Source organism: Ceratosolen solmsi, unplaced genomic scaffold (assembly GCF_000503995.2).
Source record: "Ceratosolen solmsi marchali unplaced genomic scaffold, CerSol_1.0 scaffold7, whole genome shotgun sequence".
Lineage (NCBI taxonomy): Eukaryota > Metazoa > Arthropoda > Insecta > Hymenoptera > Agaonidae > Ceratosolen > Ceratosolen solmsi.
In genome coordinates this window covers 6166117-6182356 of record NW_011948413.1, presented here as the reverse complement: position 1 = coordinate 6182356, position 16240 = coordinate 6166117, and the positions used below count along the sequence as shown (strand labels likewise).

At 32.8% G+C, this 16240-nt stretch overlaps 1 protein-coding gene across 1 annotated transcript in view; it reads left to right on the top strand.

Annotated features, from left to right (window-relative positions):
* Nucleotides 1-16240, top strand: part of LOC105367405 (disintegrin and metalloproteinase domain-containing protein 10) — a 167824-nt gene that overhangs the window by 21982 nt on the left and 129602 nt on the right. Inside the window, exon 3 of the mRNA XM_011506102.1 lies at nt 12283-12430. Coding sequence (XP_011504404.1) covers nt 12283-12430 — 148 coding nt within the window. The remainder of the gene's footprint in view (nt 1-12282; nt 12431-16240) is intronic.

Genomic DNA, 16240 nt, shown 5'->3' with positions numbered 1-16240 from the left:
ATAATTTATAGTGAGTACAAAATTAATTGCAATATCAATTTATGGTAGTTAGTTTCTAGATAATGAATAATATACTTTTTCTTTCAAATAATGCTATTATGATATAATCAATTTTCATACGTTACCGTTGAATCACAATATTCGTCAGGTAATCCATATTATACGAACAGACAAGAAATGATAAAAAATCGATGTATTTTTATTGATTTAACTTGTGCTAGAATTATGAGTAGTTATCAGACATTGAAATCAGTTTGCTTAATTTAATGAAATATTTTTAAAGTTTTCGTATCTTTAGTACAGATATATGATGATTTTGTTGCAATTTCTAATTACGATGCTCAGCTATGCCAACTATCGAATAAAAGAAAAAAATTTATTTTAAAAAAAAAAAAAAAAAAAAAAAAAAAAAAAAAAAAAAAAAAAAAAACTCTATATATTCTGTTTAGTCATAAACATAGAATAAACTTCATCTACGTATTTTATTTAGTAAAACCATATCTATTAGGTTATTTAAATTTTTTTTTAGCATCCAATGACAGATAATTTTGTGTGTATGTATACATATATAGATAAATTCTTTTATACTACTATTAGAATTTTGTATATACACATATACCACACGCTTCTACGCACCCGTTCACACGCATAAACACTATAGTATATGTTGTTTTTTTTCGATAAAAGAACTTTATCAAGACATAATTATTTGCGCTTTTCTATATAAAGAAGTATTAATAATATTATTTCATCCTTTTAAAGAAATTTAAAAATTGAATAATATTATATTTGGTAAGGCGGCAACTGTAACGAAATAAAAAAAATATTTATAATTTGATAATAATATTTTCATGAGATTGAAACGATAATAAAATTTATATTAAGCTTGCTTTTCACTCCAGTTACTGACATGCCCAGTAGGTTTTCCGGGAGAAAAATGCAAGTCTAATAAAAATTCCATTATATTTCCAATCTTTCATCATAAAAATTTTGTTATCAAGTTAAAAATATATTTTCTTAAAACCTTATAGTAATCTACCTAGTTTTTATTTTTATAAAGTTCTCCATAAAGATAATATAAAAAGAAATTATCATTAAGTTTTCTTAATAAGGAAAGATAATGATTAAATCTTAAGAGCAAATATTAGTTGAAATGGCTTATAACATTATTCTAATGTAAAATACTTGTGAATAAATATCGGTGTTACATCGTTAATGTCATTACAATGTAAATTAATATCTTATCTTATTATTTCAATTGATATAATGCATTTTATATTCATTTTATTAAAGAATATGTACGTATTGTTAAGGGGGACATTGGTTCGCGCCTTGTTCGTGTGCAAAACTCAAAGAATTAAGCCACGAGGCTGTATAATTAAGAATCCGTGAAATAATTACACAATCGATTAATTACAATAGTTAATTATGCGCGACTAATGCCCGTCGATTGGAAATAGAAAGAACCGCTGCTATTGTTATCTAAGCCCTTTAATAACTTCCTTTATCTATCCTCTCTCATCGCATTTCGTCTTTACGTTTCGTTGTGTAAATGGCTCCACGGATTCCTTTATTTCGTATTTATTAGGTAAGACGCCTGCATAACCGACATGCTTCACTATGCAAATGCAATTTAAAAACTTAATGAATAATTTATATTATATAAAAATCTTAATTAAATACAAAATTTCATTACTAACATATGAAAATAAAATTTAGTCAATATTACAAAGTATTTATAATTTTGAGTTTGGTTAAGAACTATCGATTTATATTCACTTCAAATAATAAAATATTATATCAGAGTAGAAATAAAAAAAAAATCGAGCTAATATGCACTATTGAATATGATAGCGAACAGGCTAGTTCACTAGTCCGTATAAATGATGAAAACGACGTGATATTCAAGAAATTGCCAAATTAATGATAAAAATAGTTAAGTGTGCAAAACTACTTGAAGTTTTTTTTTTTTTTTTTTTTTTTTTTTTTTTTTTTTTTTTTTTTTTTTTTTTTTTTTTATTTTAATTTTATTAGCCTCCCCGTTACGCATGGCGTATAATGATCCTACTCTTTATAGCGAGAAAGTTTAGCATAATTATAAACTTAAAAGTGGATAATAAAATATAAATTTCAACAGTTCATATGTAGTTATTTCATTTGTTTTAGAAATGCAAAATCTCATTTAATATTACATCAATAAAGCTCATATAAAAAGACTAAAATATTACATATTTTAGTGCGTATTCTCGCATAGTGCATTGAATAATTAATATTTGAATAATTAGAGGCTTACGACTTTTGATGATTACTTGATGAAAGAAAATTAAATGTTTAACCATTGTCGTTTGAAAATAAAGTACTTCAACATTCCAAGAAGGCTAGATATTACAATTATAATTGAATAAAATTCAATCTCTTATATAATTATATAACTTATATTATTATATAAGTTGAAAAGATGAAAATGATTATATTTAGAAAACGCTTGCCTTTTCTCCGCTCATATATATCATGGAAATCTCAGCTGTTACGTGAAGTAAATGTCAAGGCTTAAAAGCCAACAATGCTCATAACGTTCAATGAGATATGTATTGGATAAAACGTAAGAAATCAAAGTCAAATTGTGGTTAAATGGAAATAATTTGCCTTGAAAATATATTTGCGGTCAAACGGAATGAAGCAGTGCACAATATATGGAATCCTATTGCAATGAGATGTATTATGTATATTTTATAAATATAATTAAATTATACATACTATATTAGGCTGATTACAATTACATTAAAGCATGCGAATTTTTTCTCAATAATTTACACTACGTTGTTATGCCCTATATAAGCGTGAATTTTTACACTATACACATTTTACGAGAGAGAGAGAGAGAGAGAGAGAGAGAGAGAGAGAGAGAGACAGAGTAAAAGTCTAAATTTTCGTATACTATAGGAAGGCGTATACTACAGGATTTAAGCCTTGCGAATACTTTGCATTATATTGCGGCGAAAGTGTTAATTTACATCGAACTCTTATAAAGCGGCACAGTAACAAAAAATTCTATTTGATTTTATGTCCCTTCGAGTTATATTAATTTAATGAATTACCTATACAGTATATATATAAGTATATACGATATATTGACGTTATAAAAAAATATGTATGATCAATATGTTATAAAAAAATTTGTAAGAAATTAACTGAATTCACCTGGTGATAATTGAATTTTTTTTATATTTCATTAAAAAAATTAATATTATGAAAATTTAATTATGCTGTGCTTCAAAGATTTTTACATTCGTATGTGTATAGTTATTTTTCTGCGTGGTCAATACTATTTTCATAAAATACTTGAGATTTGCAAATTGCGAATGTTTAGTTTAATGTAATTAATAAACAGTCGAAATATATCATCCGTTGTCTTCTATTTCATTAAAGCCGACCAAGACACATTTGGCAACAACAGTTTTTAAATTTTAAAATCTCTATAAATTTTTCGACGATATAAAGAAGTTCAAATAAATTTCCAAAGTAAAATGCCATTTTAGTTTGTCGAATACAGTTTGTTCGGGATTGAAGCAGTTGAAAGCGGAATTAAAAAGTGGGAAAAGTATAAGCTCCCGGACATTTATGTTAAAAACAAAACAATGTAGCGAATTGGGGAAATTTCCTATGCTGAAAACTCGAATATACGATTATAATTCGGCATAGCAAGATGCAGCGGTGCACTGCCGGTGTCGCATCGTTTCTACGAAAAATATTTGAGCAGCGCTTGGTGCGCAACTCTTTTATTAGTTATAAATTACGGAGTCTCCGTGACGGACTCAGTTTTCATTATTCAAGGGTCCAAACTACAGTCATCACTCACTGTAGCTATACAAGTGCCGTAATCATCAAGTACCAAGCAACCTAATAAACCAATAGTGACGCCACAACGATCAAAATACGTTAAACTATATTCAAGAAGCGTTAGCGCAAGCATAATTTAAGAGTGAAATTAACAAAAGTATAGCTGCAACATATATCAACGTATCCACTTGCCAGCAGCAGCAACGTCTCCACTCAACATCACAGGGACGTTCTCAGTCTGATCCCAGACAAATTTGATCCAAGATATCAAAATCATAATTAGATAGTCCATACTCCATAGTATGGATCATGTTTTTCATCAAACGTTTTACCACCGTGTATAAGTCTTTTGTTTTAGCACTAACGAAAGTATTTTTCAATTCAGTAGAAGAATATCGTCCTTCCCCTACATTAAACAATTAAAAACTATCTAGTTCATATAACCCCGGTAATTTTACCCCTTTCTGCAACATTTGAGAAAACAATTTTTCCTCCTTCTGGTCAATATCCAAATGCACTTCCTTAGCTATTATATTATTCTTTGGAGTAATTTTGGAGATCGAACAAATGTCGGAGATAACAGGTTTCTTTAGCGACTCTGTGGATAGGAAATGTAACATCCATGATTCCTTGACCTACGTCATTTTCACCCGCTGTTTCTATCCCTATTTATTACTTCTGGTATAATTCCTTCATTCTTTTGAAGAATAGAAGGAGCTAAGTCAAAAATAAGATGAATCTTGCTTGCTTGTGATACAAAAGATCAGGAAGAAGTAGGTTATATAAATTAGATAGTTTTTGTTTGATTAAAGTAGTGGAAGGACGATTTTTTTCCTACTGAATTGAAAAATGCTTTCGTTAGTGCAAAAACAAAATACTTATACACATACATTCTGAATACATTTAGCAGGGTAGATAAAATTATTTCGATAAGGATTTCTTTTTAACAGTCATTTTAACAAAAATAAACAATTCAATTTACTCAATATAATGTAAAAAAAAAAAAAAAAAAAAAAAAAAAAAAAAAAAAAAAAAGAAGAAGAAGAAAAAAAAGAAAATTACCAATGTTCTTGAAATTGCTTAAAATATGTTAAATAACCAATACTTTAGTAAAAACATTGTTATCTTTATTTATTTCTAAAGAAAAAGTCACGAATCACAGAGAAAAAAATTGATAAAGAATCGACAAGTGCATTGAACATTTTGAAACAAATTCTAAACTTTCTTGTAATTACAATTCCATTTATTTAGATATTCTCATCAGTCGTAGGTGTTTAAATGCTACACGCTCCATTTTATTAAGTACTTAACTATTCAACTAGTTCAACATGTCTACAATAAGTAAGAAAATATATAAATTACGAACTTGAGGATCGTAATTTAAAAAGAAATTTATTCCTTCATCTTTAAAATGTTGTTGGGGTTGGTGTGGGGATGGGGGAGGAAATGGCCCAGTATTACTGAATAAACTGAGGAGTAAAAAGTACATCAACATAGATCATCCAATTTGATTGACCGAGAGTTATTTATCTTGACTGATCCTCATTACTATTATATCATTATGTACTTTACTTGTCCTTAGCTATGCTACTCGTGCCTTCTTAACTCTACATCAAATTATATAAATTTCTCAAACGACTTTTTAAAATGAACACGTTGTTCTAAATTTTTGGCTATGAAAGAGAAAAAAAAATGGCAATTTGCATAATAAATCGACGTTGCTTTACGTTAAATAATTTAAGAATACTATTTTATAATTATAACGACTCTTATATGAAAATTAAAATATTTATTTTAATTTTAGGCTTAGACGAACGAAAATAAAAAATTACAATTCCGAGTAATGCTTTATTAAATAAACATAAAGTTGCTCGAGAGTGATTTATTTTTAGTTGGGAAATTTCTTTTCTTTTTTTTTTTTTTTTTACTCAAGTTTCATAAGTTAAAACTTATTTTTCTATGTACCTAGTTTAAGAAGCATCTTATATCGAATTATAATTTTCGAATTTGAAACGATTGGTTGAAAAGTGCTTTCGACACTTTTGGCACGATTGACTCTTGCCGATCTTATGGAGAGGGGCGGAGGGGGGAGTAACATTCTAAAGACAAATACAAAACTTTCAATCAGTATTCAACGAGAAGTAAAGTTATTTGAAATTGGAAAAACTGGATTACGCTTTAAAATGCATTTGTCACGGAACACATTGTAATCCCCGTCAATCGGACGCGTAACATGGCGCATGTAAGGCGTGCCTTTAACTTAAAGGAGCAGCGCTTTATCGAAAATATTTATGAACTGGAGTGGTAGGGTTTTAAGCCGAGAGCACAGTGGAATAATTTAAGGGAACTGTCTTAAAGGTGAAAAGTTAACGTCACTCCGTCGATCATCTCACTCGATTGCCTCGCTCCTTCGGTATTTTCAGTACTTGCAGCAACATTGCTCGTGATACTTCGTGTCCTCTATCCCTACCCTCCCTCCCCCCCCCATCTTTCCCATTCGTCTAGCTCGCAATTTTTTCCTCGCCAAACAATAAGAGCGGCGCCGGGGCGCTGGCCCATTAAGATAATAAGTGCGTCGAGTAGCTTGAATTATCGACAACGCGGGTCCCGAAGCGAACTTGGCTCTATTTCACAGGAGCTACATTGTGCTTATGCGCACGCACACCTCGGCAAAGGTAACGGGCGGATAGTTCTGGCGTTGAAAATTTACTCTACCTTCTGCGCAATAATTAAGCCGACAATTTCCCGCCATTCGGCCCATCGTACGTTATATCTCGTATTTCAAACGGAGTCGGGCCTGCCGGTATTTTCTAACGCCTCTGCGATACTAATAAACTTTCATTCACCGCGCACGCTGTTCTACGGCTCCTCTCGGCTAGTCGTCTTGTAAATTGAAGAAATCCCCCCTCCCCCATCCACTCGCCCTCACCCGTCCAACGGCACCCCGCAGCCCCACGCATTTTGTTTATACTTTGCTGGTGCGCCGGGAAGTGATTCTCGTGTCTACTGGAAAGAGATAAATAAGAAGGGGCCGGAGGAATAGAAGTTTTATGTAAGTACATTAGGCGAGCGACGCGGGCCTGCGAGGGAACTGCGCATACGTAAACGTCTCTTCCTGCCTGGATAAGCTGCTTTCAAGTAGACAAAAGAAATTCATTTAATTTATATATCTTCCAAGCACAATTTACAAGTAAAAAAGGCCTTGATTCGATTTTACTTCGCTAACTCTATGATGATTTACGTCTGCGGTTACCCGCGCGCGGTAAATCCTTTCTTTACGTGCCTTAGTCTCTCTCTCTCTCTCTCTCTCTGTGTTGCGCTCTCTCCCTCTCTCTCTCTCTCTCTCTCTCTCTCTCTCTCTCTCTCTCTCTCTCTCTCTCTCTCTGGGCTACTAAATCCGCGTATTAGTATTCGAAAGTGCTTTCAACTATCGTATCATATTATTATTCGAAATTATATTTTCGATCATTCGGAACTAGACAACAACAGACTATTGTCCAATTAGAGTTGGCCTTAAGAATAATTATAATAGAATATTCATTTAGACGCATAAATTTTGCACTCACACGACAAGGTACAATATTATAGAATAATAAGAAAAAACAAAAAATTATAATTAATACCTGAACATTCTAAATGCCTGATCGATCGTATAGTATTTAGTTAATAATAATGAATTTAGAGTTCTTTTTTCATTTTTCTTTTTTTTTTTTCGTTCGGTTCAAATAAAGTAATTTCTCAGATATTCATTGTCTCATAATGAGATTTGAATATTACAATAACAAAAAATGTAAAAAAAAATTACGACGCTTTTACATATTAAATTTAATTGCGTAGATTAGATTTCTTTAAATTTTTTCGTTTCAAATGAAGGATCAAATCTTATTAACTTTGTGGCTGGTGGTTACGCGTTCAAAACAATAAGGGATCTTTCTAACATTTGGTACATATGATATTTTGATCGCATTATGTTAAAAAATAAGCATTGTCATTTTGAGTGCTTATTTATTTATAAAACTATCTTTTTGTGTCGATAGGGAAATTTTATATCAAGGAGTTTGGCGTTCATAATCAAAAGAAGACGAACTTTTGCCTAGTCATGAGAATTGAAAGAAGTAGAGGAATTACAACAGGGAAGCATTAGAGAAATTGATAATGGGGCTTGGTGGAGGGGGGGGGGGTGTGTGTGCCGGATTCAATGCAGTATTATATATTGGTGCTCGATGTAATTTTTTTTTTTTATAAATTATGAATTTGTTCACTTAATTATTCATTTAAATGGTCATATAATTTATGTATAAATATTATCATATTGATGGAATTTAAATTGCATCGAAAGTAGATATCAACTCAACATGTTTAGAATTATCATTAATAATTTTTTGTTCGCGTTATATGTAATGATGTACTTGCTTTTGCGATTTGAGCTTACTATTACTATTATTATTATTATTACTATTATTATTATTATTACTATTATTATCATTATTGTTATTATCATTATTATTATTGTGAGTATTATTATTATGATGTTTCTTGTTGTGGTGGTTGTTGTCGTTATTATGTATTTACGTAACATCGATGCTTTAGTAAAAGATTTGTTTCCGTAAAGAAGGATGTATGGCGATAAAGTCTTTGGTGCACGCCGTTAACGTTGGAAATTAAAATTTGACTTTTATTTAAATGATCTAATAAGACTTGTTACATCGTGTGTTAAGAATTTTTCATTTTCTTTTTTCCTTTAAGACCATGACAACTCTATCTACGAGCGAGACGTGCACTCCCTTTACTTTACTTTTCAAATTACAGGCAGGAATGTATGTGTGAAACTTTAGACTAACTTTGTATACAGTGGCCGGGTAATGGAGGAGAGTGCACGTGCAAATGCTCAAACGCTTCCAACTGTATGATTATTGTTATGTGCCTGCACTTCAATGTGGGCGCGTATGCATATGCACGTAGACGGGCAGTCGCGCATAGATTAGTGTATGTGCTCTTACGTATCCGAATCGGCTATACATGAGACATATAAAGCGAAATATGATAAAGAGTGGCTTGCAGTCAACGCCATGATGTCTCCACAATAAAAAGCAGTAATTTTCACATTCATAATGCAATACTAGCCGATTAATTTCCCAGTTAGATTTAAATATTTATCTATGCATTAATCGATGATCTATATTGAAAGGCGAATTTCGTACCATAAATACATAAGTACGTGAATACGGGCTCTTTACCCTCACTCGCTAATTACCACCTTTCAAGAAGCCATTGGTCGATGACTCCTCTGATATATTCGACGGGCTGGGTCCCCCTCCCCCTCCGTAATGCTGTCCTCTCGCTAGCCCGTACGTAATACCATGTCCTTGCGTGTGCTGTATAATATTTTTTTTTAAATGCTTGGAAAGAAAGATCGAAGCTTAAGTACTTGAGCGCGGAGAAAGTTGAGAAAGGCTCGGTTGAGATTTATTAAATAGGCGGTGCGCATCTACATAAATATGAAAATACACGTCGGGTTTAGTCGGTGAGTATTTCAGTCAACATCATATTATATTATATAAGCACGCACCACGCTGTGTTTATTATCTTACGCATTTTGTTTCGATAAATTATTGAGTTTTATATTGTCCTGGCAAATATTGTACGAGTTATGTTGGAGTTATGTTTTCGTTCGATTAACGCGTGATAAGTGTGTTTCGCAATTTTTAATTACCCGGCAAAATGCACAAGATCTGCGCACCCAAAGTCCTCGTTTTATTCAATAAACTTGGATTGAAATTATTATTGTATTCTCGAGCAGTCGAGCGGCGAGTCATTTTAACGGCTGATTGTATTTTAAATATGCTAGGATCGCAGACTCCCCGTATTCCCCTTTAAGATCATTATTTATTGTGAAACGATAACACGTGTAATTAATTGAGAGTTGGTATTCCTTTGGAAATCTTAATCCACTATATTAAAAGTCTCTCGTTAAAAACTAGTTGCACTAGTGTCGAATTATATTGTCGACGTTTGCTCGAAAGGTTATATTCTAGTTATATTCCTCGTTATTGTTGCGCGTCTCGATAACCGAATGTCTCCTCTTAAATATTTCAAGCACGTGTCACGAATGGCCGAAAGCGCACTATTCCCTTAAGCCTCGCAATACTTGCAATCGACACTTGCAGAGCGATTCACGGTGCGCCGGTCAAGTCGAAACACCGATCGATATCAGTGAGTGTAGGTGGGAAAAGGGAGGAACTCGGCCGAGGAGCAGTGGCGCGTGGCGTCGCATCGCCTTCACCATTTTTATAATGCGTTAGGCGTAAGTGAGCTGTTTTTGCGCGTAGGGCACACGGGTCGCTTGACGCCATACGCTTTCCATTCCGGTCAGTAAGTCGGCGGCGGCAGCGATGACGGCGGCAGCGACGGTGGCGGCAGCGGCGGTAGCGACAGAGGCGGCTCGCCGAGAAAACTTTGCGCCGATCGCGTCCTATTCGTGCTTCGTTTGCGGAAAACCTGCATAATATATTCATTGAAAAATGTCGGCAAGTTTAAAAGAGGAAAACTGCTCGCAGTCGCGAGTAGCTTTGTAACGGGTAGCGACGGCGGCCAAGGCCCTCTGCGGTGAGGACGAGAATAGCGGTGCGGGGGTGAGGGGCTGGAGGAGGTAGGCGGTGCGAAAATTAGAGAGCTAGAGCTCGTCCTCTTGTCGCGAGAAATTCAGATATTCTTGAAGGGTTGATGTGGGTAGGGAAACGATGTACGAAGATATGGCGTGCGGGGAGAGGAAAGCTCCATAATAATCGGAAAATGCCTCGACGCTGCGTTTTATAAAGAGCGCGCGATCGTATTTCGAATTCACCCTGCAAAATTCATAAAAGATATGAGCTTCTGGAAGAAAGAACTTTTTCACGATCCATTAATCACACTTAATTAAAGTTTCATGAATCGAAGCCCTTCGCCGTTTATAATGGCCATATATACACATGTACATATAACAAAAAAAAAAAAAAAAAAAAAAAAAAAAAAAAATTAAAAACTTGAAGAACTTTATCTGGTCCTTTCTAATCGCATTATCAAGATATTTTATTAAATATTATTTTTCATGTCGCGTTAATGATTGCATTATAAGTTCAACAGTTGTGAATTATAATTATCTTTTCTTCATCCATATTAACGCAAGTTCTTAACACATATCCTTGAAAATACTTTTGCAAATAATAATAATAATAATAATAATAATAATAATAATAATAATAATAATAAATAATGTGCTCGTTTTAATATTTTTGTATTAAAAAGAATAAGTTGTTATCGCTCTTGGAACTCTTTCGTTATAACTTTTTATCGGGCATTGCTCAAACATTCGCGATTTTATACAGAAATTATTAATTGTCGTTGGTTGGAAAAGATCGGTAAGAAAAAAATAATTTTTTTTTCTTAAAATAATATACTTACATATTTACCTGATAGAGCGTATTATCTTTATTGTGAATCAATCCGAAGAAAAGTATTTCATGGCTTGCACTTCGACGATAAAATATTTATTTAAAATCTTTTGTTATATCATTAGAACGCGCCTGGTATTTTATAATCGATCTCTATGACAATGTACTCGTAAAGATCAAATGCACACACCTTTGTATCCTCCCTCTTCTCAAGTAACTTTAGTCTATAGATCAAACAGATAAGGAAGTAATTGAAAAAAAAAAAAAAAAAAAAAAATGCATTTACCGTATACACGCGTGCATTTGCCATGGAAATTAATGGTACACAGATTCGTATAAATGATATTGAAGAACCTACGACCTAGCACAAAGATTTTCCGTATAATTAACCCAGAAAAAGAAATTATCTTGCTCTCTAGGAAATTATAATACCAAATACGACTACTTAGGCTTATTGAAGCGGTTACGCAACACATTATTATTCGTCCTCTACTACCAATTCTCCAAATGCCTATACAGTGCGAAAAAAAATTAATTTATGATATACGTGCGTTCCCGGGATTAGCATTGGCATTTCATTGGATAAAATCACGAGCCTTCTTAACCCAAATTAAAGGGAATTATATAAAAGAATAAAAATTAAAACGTGACATTGCCCTAAGCCACGTATTATATTTTATTAGTTAGATATTCGTTGGAAATGGAAAGTAATCTTGTAGTAACAATCGCGCTCGTTGGATCTTCCCGAACAAGATATAATTCCTATGATGACTTTGAAATTGAGCACTAAACTCGGATACAATTTTCCTTGGGAATATTTTAAGAATAACGCTACCTCGATCCTCATAAGCAGTAAAAATCCAGTATCCCAAGTATCGTAACGGCGAATGTTAAAAAACGCCAAGAGAATTGGCGCCCGAGCCTCGTATATATATATATTATATATGTTATATGTGTGAGTTTTCGTGTGCATGAGCTCACACGTATTTATGTATACAATTTGGACTTTCAGGGATCATTCGCAGCTCGTACATCCGTAGCTATGAGCCGGCCTGGTACGACGCGGCCGCCTTGCGCCGACATCGCGATCGAGTGCGTCGCGACGCTTCGTGGCCCGCAAGGGATCAGCCGCTTATCCTGCGAGTCCGCGCCCTCGACAAGTAAGTATATACTCCATTACAACTGTACTTTCAACTGCTTTAACCTACTATTTCGCTTGTTCACCTCGTATAAAGCCATTCTGTTTGGAAAATCCATTCCAAGTGCCGACGACTCGTGTTGTGTGAAGACACGTGAGCACGTGATAAAATACTTTTCTCCCAAAGTCTCGTATTTTAGAATGAGATCGTCACTCTACTGTAAGAACAAACTATTAATATTACAATAAACTGAATTTTGATAATAAAAGTGGAGCTTGCAATGCTGCTTCTACTAAGCATTTGGTTAAATTTTCTCGTAACGTTATTTTTTACTTTCATAACTTTAACTACGACATCATCGCTAATTGATTATTGTTATCTATTATTTATTTATCATTAATTGTATTATTACGTTAAAGTAGTTGTTTGTTTGTTTGTTTGTTTTTTTTTTACTGAAAATTAAATTACCTTAAAAAATTCTGCATAAAATTTTGTAAGACTCGGTAATTTATCACTTTTTAGTATAAACAATGTGACGACTGCTCACGACTCCCTGTTAAATACTGTTTATATCAAGATCATTTAACAAATATAAGAGCGATGTTCAAATTAATGCTAATTGGTTTTTTTTTGTTTTTTTTTTTTAATATTTAAGATTCGAAACAGATTTTAGTTATAGTAGGACAACGTACTTTGATTACACCTGTATTAAAGCATTACATAGTGTGTTTAAGCTTATTATAAAATTCATGAAATATGATATACGCACAAGTATACTTATCAGTAATGTTAATAAATTTTTTTGAAGCAATTGAAATAAGTAAAACATTTACATTGTCGATATATGAAAGTAACTTTCTGTATTGTTAAAAGTTAAGTGACACACAAATTGATGCCCTCTAATAAACAATATTTCATACGAATTTGCGTATTATTAGCATTTACGAATTACTTCGAAGTATATATATATATATATATATATATATATATATAGTATTTTATTTGTCAAGCTTTAATATACATTAATATACAACTAAATGCACAATAAAATTAAGAATAAAATTCAACGATATAGTATTGTACACTTTTTTATTATCCATTGTGATGATTTTTTTTAATGTCCATTAAAGCATACGGAATTAATAGTAGAGGAACGATAATTTATAAGTAATGAGATTAAACCTGATGTACGTGAGGTTATAAATCAATCAATCAAAGTGCATAAATCCAGCTAATGTTTTAAAATGATCTTAAAGGTATCATTTCAATAGAATTACCGTATTTGCATGTTGCGTAACATTTATTTTTAAGTAGATCTTTTTATGAAAAATTAAATTCTAGTACCAGTAACTTGAACTTCAATTTTTAATGAACGGTGTAATCAAGATTACAATTAAAAAATTTTGAAGTAGTTATACGAATACTTGTGACAAACTTTTTATAGATCAAAACACAAAACAAAAAATAGAAATGAAAATGAAATTCATTTTCGAATTACAATTATAAACGACTAATTTTATTGAAACTTGATGTTTATTTTTTATTTGTCAAATTAATTATTCGTATCGTTAAAAACGCTATCAATTAGACGTGACTGAACGTAAAAAGGAGAAAACGAATTGTTAGTCGAATGCGAGGTACTGAAATTATGTAAAAGTGGATCCCAGTTCAAAGATCTTTGAAGAACATTTCTCTCTCTCTCTCTCTCTCTCTCTCTCTCTCTCTCTCTTTCGCAATACGAGTAGTTAAAAATCGCGCAGACTCGATTGACTCGTGGCGTCGAAGTATCTAAAAGCTCTAGAATCACTTGGGCTGCTGCCACCGACGCTAATCTCCTTACTTCGTTTTTTACCCTCAGCTTCGTTCTTCGTCCAATCAGTCGTGGAAACTTGGATGGAACTTGGGCGTGCCTATTTTGGTCAGCAGCCTGTTGTCGGACTTTGCGATCCACCCAACGCAAAGTTGGACCGCAACTCGATTGTGGCTCATTAGCGAAATTGTCGGACGAGCTGCAGCTTGGCTCTTCGCTCTCTCTCTCTCTCTCTCTCTCTCTCTCTCTCACTGTCCTACGTAGCGTTTAGCCGATATTCAAGTTTTATCGCGTAGACAGAAACTTTTTGCGATTATCCGTTGAGACGATTGCAAAGGGCCGAGCTTCCGTCTCGCTTCTTCTCGAACTTAATTACTTGATTTTTCTTGCGCGCCTACATATGCGATGAAGCATCGATTGGTATCGCGCGACTAAAATTCCGAGGCCATCAGTTTTCTTTCTTTCGCGCTTCTGAATTCGTTGAAAAAGCTTCGAAGTTCTTTCCATCATTGTGGCAAAGTATTTAAAACATGCAAAGTTATTCGCATGACTGAGTTGCTTGACAAATTGTTATATTTTAGAAATTACGATGAGGCTTAGATTAGATTTGTAAGGGCACCTTAAGAGGGCAGTAAAATTATTTTGCGCAATTCCGTTGGTATTTTTATAGTTTCATGATAATAAGTATTATTTAGCATAAGTTTCTAGGTGTGTTTCGATCTCTTTCGATGACTACTGCGTGAAATGAAATCATCGATATATAAAGTAAATAATAGTAATTCTTGTATGTAGGTACAAGTTTTGATGATTTTTTGAAAACTCTTTTTACCATTCCATCTTTTAAAGTTATATATTGACTTCTGAATGCACGTAGCTGTAGTGAGCACCGTTTACTATTTGCCGTTTGACGTATAAAAATTGCACATACCGAGCATTTCACGTTTAAATATCTGTAATGGTAGGAAAATTTTATGTGCATATTAAGAATACTTTTTATGTATTATCGTTTATTTTTCTTCCATTTTTGAAATAATTACATTTAAAACTCTGTGCAAATAGAGTGAATGGATTTTTTTTTCTATTTCCAAGACCATGTAAACACTTTAGCGAGTATTTCAAGTTTCTTAATAGAAGTTAAATGAGAAAAAAAGAAAAATAACTTTCACTTAGTTGTTATTTGAATTTTAATACTGCATGGCGTGTATGACAATTTCAAAACTTATGCTTATAATTAAAAAAGGCTTTTATAAATCAGAATTTGAATTGCTCGATTCGAATTGTTGTTCGCTGAATGGTTTCCACGCTGTAATGTAATCGTATATTATAAGGGTACTTGGATCTAAAGTACATGTACTTGGGAATGGCTTAATTTTCACCAAGCAAAGGTCATTAAGAATTAAGATACATGCGCTCCTAGTCAACTATAATCGTCAATAATATCTTTGGTCGTTGTAACGTGCAATGAAATGCAAATAATGAACGAGCGTAGTAAGCGTATTACAAAACTATGATAATAAAGGAAAATATATTGTTGGAATGTCCGTATTAAAGATGCCATAAATTTATCGGTATTTAGCGGTAAAGCGAAGAGATAGCGAAGACATTGCCGATAACATCGTCAATTTTATAGCCTTATATAATTAATTTTACTTATGCAAAAACAGTAATGTTTGTTACGTTGATGTGTTGGAATGGATTTTTATTATGCTAATTTGATAAATACATAAATGGAAGACGTTTGAACTTGCGAGTTTTGCTATTTAAAACCACGCGCCTTCTTGTGACAAAATCTCCCAGCATTTTAAACAGTAATTTTAACAGTATGAACATTGAAATAATATAAATATCTCATTTGAATATAGGAACGATTGACTATCGAATGGAGATAATACGACATATCATTCTTCTATAATATATTTATTGATTAGATAATGCAGAAAAAGCAAACAGTCCTTGATGAATTGGCTAATTTTCAATATAATATTTTCAAAATATCACAATTATAATGTCACGAGTTTTGC